The 16,060-nt window shown below is 40.1% G+C and overlaps 1 protein-coding gene across 10 annotated transcripts in view; it reads right to left on the minus strand.

Annotated features, from left to right (window-relative positions):
- Positions 1–16,060, minus strand: part of KLHL32 (kelch like family member 32) — a 229,167-nt gene that overhangs the window by 40,165 nt on the left and 172,942 nt on the right. For 5 of the 10 annotated variants that reach the window (XM_036872155.1, XM_036872153.1, XM_036872151.1 and 2 more), the window contains one exon: positions 12,846–13,572. The exons of 3 other annotated variants lie outside the window; for them this stretch is intronic. In XM_036872155.1, the coding sequence (XP_036728050.1) occupies positions 12,846–13,572 (727 nt within the window). Of the gene's footprint in view, positions 1–12,845; positions 13,573–16,060 lie in introns of those variants that run through there. 2 more of the 10 variants (XM_036872156.1, XM_036872157.1) reach the window with 2 other exon arrangements.

Below are 16,060 nucleotides of genomic sequence, written 5' to 3' on the forward strand. Positions count from 1 at the left end.
GATGGCCAACAGACACATGAAAAGATGCTCAACATCACTAATCAGCAGGGAAATGAATCAAAACCACAATGAGATTTCACCTCACACATGTCAAAATGGCTATTATCAAAAAGACAAGAAATAACAAGTGTTGTCAAGGATGTAGAAAAAGGGGACTTTTGTGCACTGTTGGTGGGAATTTAGGTTGTTGCAGCCACTGTGGAGAACAGTATGGAAATTCCTCAATAAATTAAAAACAGAACTACCTTATCATCCAGCAATTCCATTTCTGGGTATTTATCCAAAGAAAATGAAAACACTAATTCAAAAAGACATATGCACCCCTATGTTTATGCTCATTGCAGCATTATTTACAATAGCCAACATATGGAAGAAACCTAAGTGTCCACTGATGGATGAATGAATGAGGAAGATGTGATATATGTAATGGAATATTACTCAGCCATAAAAAAGAATGAAATCCTTATATTTGTGACAACACAGTTGGATCTAGAGGGTATTATGCTAAGGAAAATATTCAGACCAAGAAAGACAAATACTGTATGATTTCACTTATATGTGGAATCTAAAAAACAAAGCAAACGAACAAACAAAACAAAACAAACAGATTCATAGATACAGAGAACTGGTTGTCACCAGAGGGGAAAGGGGTGAAGGATTGGGTGAAATTGGTGAAGGGAATTAAGAAGTACAAAATTCCAGTTATAAAATAAACAAGTCGTGGGGATGTAATGTACAGTATAGGGAATACAGCCAACAATACTGTAATAACTTTGCATGGTGACAGACGGTTACTAAACTTACCATGGTGCTCATGGTAATGTATATAAATGTTGAATCAATATGTTGTAAACCTGAAATTAACATAGTATTATACATCAAATGTACTTCAACTGGAAAATTAAAATTAAAAAATAAAAAATAACTTTAAAATGTGTACTATTATAATATTGACCAAGGTGGCCTTAACATTCCTCTCAGCCTAACTAAACTTTAGACAGGCTTCTTCCTGTCTCTGGCCCCTGACCTCCCTTTACTTACAGCATTTATTTTAAAAAACTTGCAAATTCTTTCTCTCTGCCTCTTTGAGATAGATATAAATCATTTAAGAAGCTTCTTGCAAGTTTTACAACCCAGGAATATCTTCCTCAAAGACCTGGGAGCCATGCCATTGAGAGGTTATCATCAAGGAAGAGAATGCTCCTATCTCCCAGTTTCTGTGGAGGCTAGGAGCCTAACTCCGATGGGTACAAATCAGCAAACACAAATGGCCTAACCACAGAGAAAAACATTTACAAACTTAGGGTAACTGAATGTGCTCAACACATCACATTGATCAACCTTCTTCCAAAAGTACTTCAGTATATTTCTACCAGCTCACCCCAGTGCTTAAAAACCCTGTTGTTTTTCAGAAGAGTTGATTTCAAACTGCATTCTGGTCTCTCTCCCCTAGTGCAATAGTCTTGAATAAAGTCTTCCTTGTCTGTTTCACTGAAGTCAAGTCAACCAGACTCCAGAGAATTAGTGCATCAACTTAACTAAAGTGTGATAATCAATCAGTACTAATGGATACATAAAGGAGAGGGAATCTGTCCAGGCCAATCATTACTCTCTCATTCAATCCCAGTAAGGAGAGTATATCTTTCATGTAATTGACCATAGCTATTATTAACTGGAAGGCTTTTTTTTTTTTTTTAAGTTCTCTCTGAAGCTTGCAACCACTTTTAAGATCAAGGAAAGTTTTGTCTGCAGAAGAAATCCACAAAGAACAGAGAGAAATGAGCTTCCTGCCCTCAAATAAAGTCTTCTCTGGATTTCTCACTAAATGTCTCATTTTTAAAGATGAAATCAAAGAAAAGGATAATACACTTAAGAAAGCTGAGGCTGAAATGCCTACATAGAGTCAAAATGTATGTCAAAATAAATACAGAGGTATGTTTTCTTCCCCCCCAACCTTCTTGTTTTTAAATCTAATTAAAAATGGAATGTCCAATAATTCTTTCTTAGCATAACTATGGAAGAATAATCAAATCTATTGAAACCTCACAAGTTTTCAGGGTTAAAATGACTGCCAAGTGCTTTTGATCTGGGCCATAACCACCAGATTAATGTCCAGCTCGCCTATAGTCATTTCTCCAAATGAGAGGGAACAGAGGTGAACTCCCCTCATTATTTCAAAACTTTGACAGTTTCTCTACTTGTTTGAGAAATATGGGACAGAATTAATATCTACTGCAATAAACTATCTGTTTATGACACTATTTGAAGATATTTACACTATAATATGTATCAGACTCTGCCCATTATAGATTAAATGTATAATCAATGGATTAGAATGCAGCTATTGCATCCTTTCTCCCAAGCACAGCACACCATTTATCTTCCTGCTTTTCAGAATTACTATTTACTGTCTTCCACAGATGCATTTATAATACATTTTTCCCCCTTAACCTGCACTCAGTAATTAGATTCCTTACCCTTACATACAAATTCTCACTCACATGACAATATTTAGAAATGAGATATTGGGTTACTAGTTGGGGGTAAAAAATAAAAGTCCTAGTTACTTATTTGGTTGATTACTTCTAGAATGTGAAACCGCAGGAGGTGCCTAAAAAGCCGAGTGCTGTAACTTTTGCCAAGTCAGGATTGCAAGGGAAAAACCTTAAGAATTGGTTCTATTTCTTTCCCCCTTTGAAATAACTTACAAATGAGCATATAAATAAATATAAATTTCTTCTCAGTACAAAAGATAAATTTTTTAAAAAGCATCCACGTTTGCAGCCCACATTTCTCTAGCAATGTTACTCATGTTCAGAGCTTTATCATTACGTTCCCTTCACATAACACGCTTTACTTTTAGATTAATCTTCTGAAATGAGATGCTAAGGATTTGCATACAGATTTGACTATACAAAAATAGATACGGAATTAATAATAGTCTCTATATGTTTTAATTTATCCTAGACTGGAGTACCCTTGCCTGCAGCAGTATTCCTGGCTTTGAAAGTCATCAAGCTGATTTGTCTGCTCTGGGTTATGATGCCACATGCTGCTATACTGCCCCCTGCAATCAAAGCACTTGCGAAGATTCATTCCATGCCTTCCTCTATCGAGTATATTTTATAGATTGGCAGTTTTGATCTCCCTCCCCCACCCCAGGGGGGATAATCTGCATCTTAACAGCTTTCTATAGATACATCTGTCATTAAATATGCCATCTCATATCAGCATCCATTTTTAAAGCCAAGTTTTCCCTAACTTTGAAGTGCCACAGTCAAAGTTAAGACTTTTCAGCCAAGATTGAAAATGAACAATCCTGTCTTATACTTCTGAACTGTGACTTAAAGATATACGGCAGGTTCCCGCAAAGTCAAATAAGTCTTTAAAAACTGCCAGAAGGAATGAAAAGTTACCACCATGCTACCAGCAGGGAGAAATGCTTTCTATCATCAAGACAAGAGTAAAGCATTTTTCTTAAGCTTCCCTGTTCAACTCCCCACAAAACATTGTGACAAATGGATGAGTGCATGCCAGGGAGAAGATGACAGGTGACTGCTAAACAAACAACCTCTGTCTCCACTACTGAGAGGTCACCAACTCCTAAACTCGTTGTGCTCAAAAGCAACAACTAGCCAATGCTGACAGTGTCCACAAAATAGTGTTTAGAAAAACAGCTCTCAATATTCGTTGGCCAGGGTAGGTCAAGTCTGGTGGCTCTGCTAATTTTTCTTTTTTTTTTTCAGGGATAGAAATACCTCTGTTGATAAATAGAGAGTCCTACACTAAACTCTTTAGTAGAAAAGAGTGGTACCTAATGCAGTGCTAGTACCCTTACTGGAACAGAGCAGGATGCAAAGAACTGAACGTGTCCACGCTCTTAGGGAAGACACTCCAGGCTGGAATTCTGTGAGCCAGTTCAGGACTGTGGCAAACCATCTTGAGTTCTCTGCAGCTCTCTTGGAGGCCTGCAGTGCCAGCTTCACACTAGTCTAGGGGGTGTATTTCAGCAGAAGGTGTGCCGTCAGCCTCCACTCCCAGCTCCTTTATGACTCTATCCTTGGGGGAGCCATTTAACAGCCAAGTTCATGTCCTCACATGCAAAATGGAGACAGTGAGATGTCTCTCATAGGTTTCAGATGAACAAGAGTACTCGGTAAAGAGGCCATCCATACGGGAAGTTTACTACAATAGTGTAGTAGTGGGGCTTCCCTGGTGGCGCAGTGGTTAAGAATCCGCCTGCCAATGCAGGGGACACGGGTTTGATCCCTGGCCCGGGAAGATCCCACATGCCACGGAGCAACGAAGCCCGTGCACCACAACTACTGAAGCCCGTGCTCCTAGAGCCCGTGCTCCGCAACAAGAGAAGCCACCGCAATGAGAAGACTGAGCACCGCAACGAAGAGTAGCCCCCGCTCGCCGCAACTAGAGAAAGCCCGCGCGCAGCAACGAAGACCCAACGCAGCCAAAAATAAATAAATAAATAAATAAATAAATAAATAAATAAATAAATAAATAAATAAATTTATTAAAAGAAAAAATACTGTAGTTTGTTTATAAAAATTTCTTGCCACTTTCACAAATGAGTATGTATGGAATATTGAAAAAATAAGTACGAAATACGGAATTAATAAATGAATGAATTTTGTAGTCTGAAATAGATTCCTTATAGTTCTTTTTTCTAATAACCACAATTACTGGCTGGTTTATAAGGTATCAAAGACTTTTTGCTCCAATTCTCGAAAGATTAAAATCTTTACACTCATAGTCTAATTATCAAAAGCAGTAGGTGTGAGTTCATATGTGTCATTTTTTAAGAGAGCCAAACTCATTAATATTCCTTGATAAAAGGGACACCATGAGAATATTTACAATGAATGCAAAAATAAACTTTTTATTATCTATTTTTACATGATATTAGACCGTCCATATTTTGGGAGTGTTAATAATGCTACATAAACAATTAAAGCCAAGAATCTTTCTACTAAATTAGCATCTTGAATAGAAGCATACTTAATCCAGGCATTAAATTAAAACTAGTATCCATATTATTTCTGTCACACTTGAGGAAACCACACAAATGGATGGGTTATTAATATATTCGAAATCCGCAAAGGAAGTCTCAAATTTACAAAATATCTATAAAGAAAAGGTTGATGCACTTGAAAATATAAATTATATTTATGTCACCTAGAGCGAACAAATATAAACTTGTAATCCAAAATATGTAAAGTATGCACCATGTGTTATTTTAAATAAGTGAACTAATAAATGATGGTAAAATCTACCACAATGCAGATGTCAGCTGACCTTTAAAATCTCAATAAAATTTGCTCTAACTCCAATTCTTCATTCTGTAGAAAGTTGAAATCCTGCCTCCAAAGATTTCTGCACGTTCCTAGCAGGGTTAAGTTCTCAAGGTCACCTCTGCCTGTCTCTAGTGTCCTGGTTTTGCTGTGTTCTTGTTGGATCTTTTACCTCTTTCCTGCCATCAACCAAATTCTTCAGCCATTCCCCATTTCCATGAAGTAGCTTTAATCTTCTTATCTCCTCTTGGGAATAAAGAAAATGACATATTTCTCATATTCTTAGATAGAGCAATTCAGCTCACTCTTTTTTCTACCTTCTTTTTCTAGATTCATCTAGACAGACACAAATGGATCATATAAACAAAGGCTGTAATCACCATGAGAGGAATTTTAGAGCCAATGGGTGTTTTTTTAACTACTTAAACTACCAATTTTAAAGGCCACTAGACTACTATATTTTAATATGCAATCCTTTCAGAAAATAATGTTCTCATCTAAACCAATGTACTTTAGAGTACCTCCATATTATCACTGTTTCTGTATGCATTTTAACTTTATATTATTGTTTATGTTTTAGAAACTAAACTATAGAAACACAAAAAGGAAGACATTATATAGCTCAGCTCTGTGCCCGAAGAAAGATGGTCAGTTAAACAATTAAAGACAATCAAATGATTACTGATTCTACACAAGTCTCCAGGTATGATTACTCTTCTATGTATCATTTACTTTCAGTTATGCCATTTGGAAGTTCCTTTTACAATGTAAGCACCTGTTTTGAGACCTTTGTTGTAACTGGTTTGTGAGGTTTCGTGGATAAAGTATGGTTTTCAAACACCAGAGACACAGAGATCAAATTCCAGCTTTGTCAAATACTTGCTGTGTGAGCCAGAAAAATCATTTCACCTCTTTAAGCCTCATTTCTTGAGGAGCAGTGTGAGGGGAGACCAAGTGCTACTTCAGAATAAAGAGAAGTGAGTTTAGGATGAAGGCTTTGATAATTATTTTGGAGAATGTAGGTGACCCGATCGCTTTCTTCAAACCGCTGAGCTCTTTTAAAAGAATTGTAGAATGGTTCATTTCTGTTTGGCTTCCATCTCAGTACAATACTGTAATGGTTTTGTTTTCATCTCTTTCATATGGGGAGTAGTAAAGGCTGGGGCAGAAGTGAAAACAGAGAAGAAAAAGTAACGGCTGTGGCCAGCTGGTTGCTGGGATCTGAAGCAACAAAGATTTCACTCTTAGTGGAATCCCAGTCCAGTAGGAAGTTTTAAGTGGAATGTCAAGCTATGAAGCCTGAACCCTCTCCCAGGGGCAACAAACAGACCCTCTCAGGTACCCACTCCCATAACACGACACACTTATTTCTCCCTCAAGCAAACCTTAAGCCCTTGACCCTCACCTAATTGGGATCCCAGCATGCTGAACTCTTCCAGTAGGATCCTCTGGGCTCTTCCCAGCCTAAAAACCTTCCATCGTGAGTGAATCCAAGGATTTTCCCTCTCCAGTTCTCTGCTGAGCACCACCAAAAAACAGAACAGAAATGTGCAAACTGGGATACCATAATTTCGTGGTTTCCAACTTAGTGTGGGCTCTGACACAATTTTTTTAAACATGTCAGTTCCCTCTGTTTTCTCTCAGCAGCTTTGCTCAAGGCCACTCTCCTCAGGCCCTCTACCTGGTCCTGACACGGCACGATCTCCACAGACAACCCTGTCCCTCCCTTGACTCCATGGCAAGCACCCTCTGCAGGTCCCTGTCCCTCCTCTCTGAGCTTACCTAGGTCCACATCCAGCATTGCCTCCTGTCCTGGAGCTGGAGGTGTCTCTCCTCCTCCTGTGCAAGACTGAACCCCTCCCAAACTCCCTCTGGCCTCTTCGGGACCCTGTGTCTGTGGTCAATATTGTACCCCCCAGACTTATCCCCATTCCTGGTACCTAGGAGCTGCTCTCAGCATTTACCAACCAGAGGACGCCCCTACTCCCTTCACTTCAAATTCACTCTCTCCTTCCCCTTAGCTATAGATGTGCTTAATGCGCTCACATCCTCAAAAAAAGTTCCCTCCTTTGACCCTGGATTTCCTCCTTACTCTCTCTTTTCTCAGCCAAATTTCCTTCTTTTTCTTTCCTTCCATCTTTCCTCCTTTTTTCTTCCTAAAGCCAAAATGTTATTTATTAATTTATAATGAAAAATACGGGAACTTCCCTGGTGGTCCAGTGATTAAGACTCTGGGTTCCCAATGCAGGGGGCACGGATTCGACCCCTGGTCGGGGAACTAAGATCCCACATGCCGTGCGGCGTGGTCAGGAAATAAATTAATTAATTAATTAATTAATTTTTTAAAAAGAAAAAGAAAAATATGGCTGTCACCCGGACTGAAGTATGTGTGTACCTAGAAACAGCACAGTCTCTCCCTGTCGGCCAGAGCACAATGATCGGAAAGTTGCTGGGTAAACTCAGGTTCAGGAAGTCAAGTTTAGATGAAATCCTGGCTTTGTGCAAAGGTGGCCTATGTACCTGCAGCTGTTACTCCCTCAGTCTCCAGCCACACCTTCAACCACTGCATTCTAGCTTCCACCTTCTTCCACTCTCCAGAAACCGCTGTCACTGAAATTACCAAGCAGTTCCTGACTGAAACTGCAGAGGAGATATTCTGGACTTAGATGTCCCCACAGGACACTTGTCACGCACCCTTCTGCTTTGGCTTTGGTTTCCACACCACGCCTCCTCCTCTGGCCTTGCCCATCACGCCTTTTCAGCTCCTTCCTTAGCTCCCCCTCCTCTGCACCCTCCTGGCTAGTGTTTCCCCACCTTCCGCCCGCCCCTTTCCACACCATCTCTGGCCCCTCCGTCTCCTCTTACTCTCCACCGCCTTCTCATCATAACTGATCTGCTGCGAGAGCCTCCTTGCTTCCATCTGTTCTGAGAAACAGGAGGCAAGGTTCTATCTCTGAGTTTGAGGAGAGTGAGGGCATTACAGCTGGTGAAGGAGAGTGGGTGAGACCCTAGTGGCAGGATGTAGAGAGGGCTTGGGGGCTAAGTGGATACATGTGCCAAGCCCCCTGTCAGCTGGCCTCCTCCCACCGGGCTCAGCTGCCCAGGTACAGGCACAAAGCGGACCATTGGGTTTGCCCAACAGTGTGTGCCTGCCAGAGGGCAAGAGAGTTATTGAAACGGCTGCACCATGAAGCCCAAGCCTGAGCACAGGGAAGGGTAAATGGGCAAGTGGGAAGCAGCCAATGGACCTGAGGCCAAGGGAGGCTGAAGGTGCCACAAACTTCTGTGAAGCCTCTCGTGCCCCTGCACTGATTACTTCCTGCTTCACGCTACTTCTGTACCTTGGAAAGCTGTCTATCATCACACCCACACACACCACACACTTTACTGTAATCATCCATTTAAAAACTGTGAGCCCGGACTTCCCTGCTGGCGCAGTGGTTAAGAATCCACCTGCCAATGCAGGGGACACGGGTTCGAGCCCTGGTCCGGGAAGATCCCACATGCCGCAGAGCAACAAAGCCCATGCGCCGCAACTACTGAGCCTGCGCTCTAGAGCCCACGTGCCACAACTACTGAGCCCGCGTGACACAACTACTGAAGCCCACGTGCCTAAAGCCCGTGCTCCACAAGAGTAGCCACCGCAACAAGAAGCCCGCGCACCGTGACGAAGAGTAGCCCCCGCTCGCCGCAACCAGAGAAAGCCCACATGCAGCAACGAAGACCCAATGCAGCCAAAAGTAAATAAATAAATAAATAAATAAATAAACAAACAAACAAATTTATTTAAAAAAAAAAAACAAAAAACTATGAGCCCAGGCGTGGGACCTGTCTTTGTGGCTCCCGCACTAGCCTGGAACAAGACTCAGGGAGGTGAGGAAACTTGCTCAGCATCTCCTGGTTGGTCAAAGTGGAGCAAATTTCACACTTGCATGTGCCCTCAATCTGTGACCTCAGAGCACCACGGTCAGCCTCTGCCATGCCCCCATTAGTTCCTAATATGTTGTATACAATTTTTTTAGATGCAAATAAAATGATCTTTGCGCAGTAAAGTTACAGCCATGGCATTTTAAAAATATTAATGATGTTTTATACTGTTCTAATTGTAAAGTCCCTTTAGTAGGTTTGAATAAATTAAAGTTACTTAAAATGGGGCAATGCAAACTTCGTCTAAATTTAATCAAGATGAAAATAAATATATCTTCTAGGGAGTTAAAGAAGCCCTAACAAATGTTCTTTCATTAGTGAAATACCTGAAAAACTCTTTGATTGTCAGCTCCTAGAGGGCAGGAAGTGTGTTTGCTGAATTATTCTTATTTATCTATGAACCAGCACTGACTTTAATAAAGATGTAGCATTCACCAAGAGAATCAAGAAAACACTAAGTGCCGCTTTTGAGGAAATGCAGTACCATTTGTCTTATTATTGCAGTTTTAAAGCACTAATTTTGTGGTTAGCTTCCCATTATCCTGCTGCCATTTGACAAAAATGAAAAGGTAAGTTATTCTGCAAGATGAGCTCAGGATTCATTTTCACTCACAAAAAAAGGATCTTTTTAGTAGTTCACAAACAATATCTGACAATGGAGAGCATACCTTTTAAAGCACAACGGCAGGATATTTAATGCTTATTTTACTTCAGTATTGTGAATTTCAAGTAGAAATGATGTGGCGCATTTGTGAATTGGGTCACGATGTCAAATGCTGGAGGAGCCTGTAAAATCTGACTATCTCTAACATCTTAAATTACATTCTAATGGGCATATCTATACAGCCTAGTTTTCTGAATTCATCTTTGCTTGTCTCCTTTTTAAAACCACGGACAGGTTTCCAGATATCCTGACCCTAAGTTGGACAGAGAGGGGGAGAGGGTATGTATAGAGAGGGAGCACACTGGAAATATCGAGTCCCTAAAGAAACATTCATTTTGTGTTCTGTGGAACAGAAATAAGCTCCTAAAATCCACATCCTATAATCCTTACTACCTTCACCTTAGGCAAAGCTTACAAAATACCAGAAGGATGCCAATGACCCAATCCCCCATCAATTAAACTGGAAATATTTAATTATTTGGTAAAGGGTAAGGAATAGCCTCAAACATTTTCATCTGCTCCAAAAAAAATCAGGGTAACACTTCTAAATCAGAGATAGTCAGGGTGAAATATACCTATCTTTTTTTTTTAAGAAGTCCATAGCAACCCCTCCCTATCCATGGTTAGATTCACAATTGATTTATTATAAGCTGAGCCTGAGGAAAGAGGCAGACGACTGAAGGTATTAGAAATGTCACTGGTGATTTCCTCTTCTTTCCAATTAAAGGTATTGTACTGTACACAGGGAAGTGAGTTTTTCATCTCAAGTACACAGTAGGGAGAAACAAACCTGAGAAAACTGTGATTGTTTTCATTAAGTATGGTTAACACAGGCAGCATATATTAGTGCAAAAGAAGAACAAAGGAAATGTATTTCCTTTCATAGTAGGGGAAAAACAAAGTGATATAGCAGTATGGACTGTAATAAGTTGATATATTTAATACAACGGAAAAGGAAACATACAGACCCATGTGGAAAGAGAAGTCAGCTTGATACCAGGTTGATAGATCTAGCCAGGCTAACATAAGTTTCAGTGCTTTCTTAAGGCCTCACTAAAGAAGGTATTAAGTAGTCGTATTTTTAAGACTATGTAAGGGAAACTCCAGCACTTTTTTTAAAAGCTAGTTTTATAGCCCAAAAATAAAAGTAAGTAAGGAATAATTATTAAACTAATTATGAGAAATGTATACAAAATTTAGAAAATGCAATGCAAAATTTAGGAGTGCAGTACCTTAGCAATATATGAAAACTAAATGAGTCAAAGGAAGGGATGTAAGTTGGAATAAAATATAAATTATACCGATTTCATAAATCCATCACTGTTTTGTTATCTAAGTCAAGTACAGATCCGTTCCTTCTAATAGCAAGGATTTATTTGCAGCCAAGTTTAAGGTTTCTTCAACAAATCTAACAGGATACAGTCCTGGTGGCTTTTTTCTTAAATACTGAAATATATACTTAAAGAAAAAGGAACAAGTCACCAGATAAATGAGGTCTTTATCTAAATATATCTACATATACTAATATACACACTCATATCTAATGTTTATTTGGTATACAGGACCAGTAATTGTTGGATACACCTCATTTATCCTCTTTCCTAGTCCCAACCTTAACTTCATTCATGAATTATTGAGCACTTAAACCCAGACATGAGCTAGGTTTCTTCAATAAAAATCAGTGAACTGCCAATAATTGAGGCAAGAGGAGCCAAGACTACAGCTGTATCCCTGGTTATTGAGGATAGCAGAAGGAAAAATGGGCAGAGTCCAGTGAATTTACTTTAAGTGCAAGGGGGAATTTTGTCAGAGCAGTTGTTAAACTAGAGAAGACTATTGAAGGAAGCTTAGAAGTCTTCACAAGTATACTTAAAAGTGATTGTTTCTTCTGAGTACAAACATCTCAAAGTTACTCTTAGTATTTAAGTTGTTTGATTTTTCTATTCCTCTTTGTCCTTGCCATAGAAATTCAGCGAGATCCATTTGGGTCACAAAATGAGTATCCTCCAGCTGAGAGAAGATGCAACTTTCTTCCCTAATAGGCAAACCTTTCAAAGGAGGACATTTGAGGACTTTCCAATAATAGGATTGGAAACACAAGGTGATAATGTGACGTCAATAACACATGCCTCACAGGCTCCTTCTGTGCCAGTGAAAAGTCAGCCATGAGGGGTTGGAAGCAGCATGTGGGTGTGAATGAAACAAGACTGGCAATGTGTAGATAACTGCTGAAGCTGGGTTACGGGCACATGGGATTCATTATACTAGTCTCTCTCCTTTTTTCATAATCAAAAGGCTTCAAACAAAACCAAAGACAAAAAAAGTAAACTAAAATAATCAGAACCCCCAAATTATCAGGAAGAATGGGAGAGTAAATAGGAATAAAGGATCGGGATGGCATGAGTAACTACAATTCGCAGATAACAGAAAAACATTATTTTAGCCAATAACTTAAATCCCTTCCCTCAATGCACAGCATGGCTCCTACCTGGATCTATTCCCATTGCTTCACTCATCCAAATGGATTAACTGGGCTTTTACTTCGCCTGCCCTGTCTTTGATAGACTGGCTCCTAGTCAGGCAGCCCAAGGTGAAAGGAAAGGCCAAGGACCTGGATAAACCACAAGGTGTGCAATACCATCCATGAATATCAAAAACTGACAATCTAAACAATAGGTTTGGTAGAAAAAGAGATGTGATAGGCCACTCATTTCCATCTTGAAATTTTACTCCACTAATCACTCAGAAAGTCACAGAAAGGTCAATTACTTCCCCATACACCGCTCTCTCTAGAATGGTGTTCAATAAATGACTGTTAATTAGCTAAAATGGCATCCTTGGCTGAATCGTTCAGATACACACGGCCACCACTACCAAAGCCTGACTTGTCAATTTATGCCACAGTGAAAGTGTTTTGTAATAAATCCAACGTATGAGGCATGTTCTACCTGATATCCAAAGAAGACCATCAGCCACATAGCCAGCGTGACAGGAGAGGGACCGGTCAAAGGACTGGACGAAAGTCCACTTGTTCTTCTTGGGGCAATATCGCTCAACGGTCGGCAGAACCTGGCGCAGTTCATTTCTGCCCCCAGCCGCATAGAGGTACTCATCCATGGCTCCCAGAACGAAATGCTCCCGGCAGTTTTTCATGGGTGCTATCTCTGCCCAGGAATTACTGCGGGGGTCATAGCGACAGGCAGTCCTCACGGCACACGTCCGGCCGCTGGCATGCTCGACTTCCCCTCCTGCTACAAACAGGAAGTCCCCCATGACTGCCACACAATGGTGGCTCCTTCCCACGGGCATGGGAGCCAGCTCACTCCAGTTGGCAATGGCAGCTATGAGGGCATTCTCCTGATCCACGGGATTGAAGTACCGAAGTTCCTTGACTTTACAGACCTCACGCTTCTTCCCACCAATGATGTACAGAGTATCTGACTGGAAGCGCGGTTTGGTCCTGCGAGTCTGCCACACGGGCTGTGCGTAGATGCTCTGGTGGTACTCCAGGGCCTCGTTGACCAGTGCTGTTGCGGTTTCACTTGCCTGGACGAGGGGGTGGGACAGGGCAACTGTATGGAGAGTGTCCACATCCATCAGGCCAAAGCGGATGTACTGCAGGAGCTCATCCATGTACTGGTAATGGCAGCTGTGTTCCAACCACCTCACAGCTAGCTGAAACAGAGGCAGGGAGGTGGAGAGAGCACAAAGGTAAGAAAGCGCCAAGGCAGTGTGGCACAGAGGCCGGCTGCCATGTATCCTTTCAGACTCTTAATAACACTTTTATTTTTTCTTACAAACCGTGGAACACTCAAACATTGTTATACCCAGTTGAGGGATTTTTTTTCCCTTTCTGCATCAGCAGAGACACAAAAGAACTCAAAACACTGTTGGAGAGATTAGGAACAATGTTAAGCAACACTGACAAGACTTAAAGGATCACTTGAGGTGAACAACAGTTACTTTTCAAAGGAGAATACGGTTGTGAAACAGCCTGTTCCCTTAGGTTTCATGCATAAGAGGCTTGGTCCACCCCACCACCAGGATATGTCAACGGTGAGCCATGTCATCAGTTCAAGCAACATATGTCAACCTGTGAGTCAAGGTGCTGTTACCAATACGAGTAATGTGAGAAAACATGTGATCACCTGAGACCACAGGGTGCACTTGAGAGAAAATCAATACGACACTAGTAGCAAGATTTAGAAAGAAAAAGGACTTTTTTCCCCCCTGCAACTTTTGTAGGCATATCAGTCAGGAAGCAAGAGAAGAAAAAGAAAGACTGCAACCTATCAATTTATTTTGTTTTTTCTCAACCAGTTTTCATCTTGAAAACAGTTGTTGTTTGTATGTGTAAGATACGGGCAATTTGTTAGAGTCATTTTCATAAAAACAGGATACAGAGGAGATTATCTTTGTATTATGGACACAAGAGCAGAATGTAATCCTAACCTTTTTGATTAGGTCTAGATCTCTTTCAAGAAGGAAAGGGGTAAGAACTTTCGGCTATAGACAAATAGAATTTCTTAAAACTAAAGCAGGTGCATTAAGTCATAAGTAACAAAATTGAATAGTAGTTTAGAAAATAATATCAACAAAAAACCAATCCATGTTATGGAGCACCTGAAGTAATTTAATTAATGTGACTTAATATTTAAGTTTGGCAAAGCTTTCCACACATCGGCATAGAGAAGTATATCTAATATCTCCAGTCAACATATTTGATAGAATTTATTGTTAGCAGTACCTATATTAAACTTGATCTCCTAAGCAATATAAATGTGGACCTGAAGCAATTAGCATAAAAAAGTAAAGAAAATACTGAATAATTCTGCTGTGTTTTACTTGCTTTCTGACCAGTGGAACTGGGGTTCTGGGCTTCCTTTTTCAGCTGATTCATTGCTGAAATTCCTCAGACCATTACTCCTTGACAAAGGTGAGCTGGGTTTTCATCCTTGTGAAAAGGATCACTAAACTCTCTGAAGCATTAGATGATTTCAGGCTTTCAGAGTTTCTGTATCCATTTGACAAATGGCTCTAAAAGGCAAGGCATATTTGGGGCATGTCTTTTTAGTTTTCCAGATGAAGAGAATGTAGCAAGTGAATTTGCTTCCAATATATACTGACTTGCATCTCTAAATGAATAATGAGTGAAGAGAAATGGAAAAAGAATGTCACTGGTTGCCAGGTAGCCTACGGATGCCACGGAGGCAGACACAATGGAGGGCAGATGAGTGACACTCTGTGGCTGTTTTTCTAGAAACTAGTATTTTTTATTTAAATAAGATACTAACCTGATGAAAAAAAAATTACCTGTGTATGGTAACACAGTAATAATCAAAGATAGTGCAGAAGAAAAATGTCACTCATCAATCACCAAGTCTCTGCCGGAAGTGGAGAGTTTTCCCACAGGCAACATCCTGGTTTTTCTCCACCCTAATTTTAGAAGTTTCAAGAGATGGGTTCCAATTAGAATTCTACAACTTAATAAATGATTTTCCATTCTTTGCCCACAGAGCTTTCAAAAGTTTTCAGGGATAAAGTCATCCCACTCAAGGTTACTCCTTATGCACAAGGTAAAATTTTCTGAAACTTAATCTTTCATATTGCTCCTAATTTGAGTAATTCCAGATGGTACTGCTTTGTTTTGTAACGAATTTCTTAGCATCCTGATATCCTAATGTTTCTGCATCTTGCATATGGATACTACAGGAAAACAGCATTGGAGAAAGAGCAAATAAACATTCATGTCTCTATAGCCTCTTTTTATAGCACAGTGCTGCCCATTTAATTACTTTTCTCCTTCCTCATAAATCAGTTCTTCCTATGCCCTAATCAATCTTCTAGCCCATCTCTTAACACTCTCTGATTTACTTTTATCTTTCTAGCAAACAGTGTCACTTACTGTATGAAAGATATACAAGCCACAACTAGACTCTGCCTTTAAGAAAATTTCTAAGGAATCAAACTAGCAGTGGAACAGTGACCACTGTGACCTATCTCTGATTCATTTCTGGCTTTCTGTCTACTTATCACCCCTTACGTCGCAATATCATGATGGTTTCCATGTTCAATTTCCCCAAATACTATGTATTACAGAATACTTTGTGAACATACATTTAGTTTGCATTTTCTGGGATAATGTTTATCTTATTTATTGCCA

This window comes from Balaenoptera musculus, chromosome 12, assembly GCF_009873245.2.
Source record: "Balaenoptera musculus isolate JJ_BM4_2016_0621 chromosome 12, mBalMus1.pri.v3, whole genome shotgun sequence".
In the NCBI taxonomy this organism is placed as follows: Eukaryota; Metazoa; Chordata; class Mammalia; order Artiodactyla; family Balaenopteridae; genus Balaenoptera; species Balaenoptera musculus.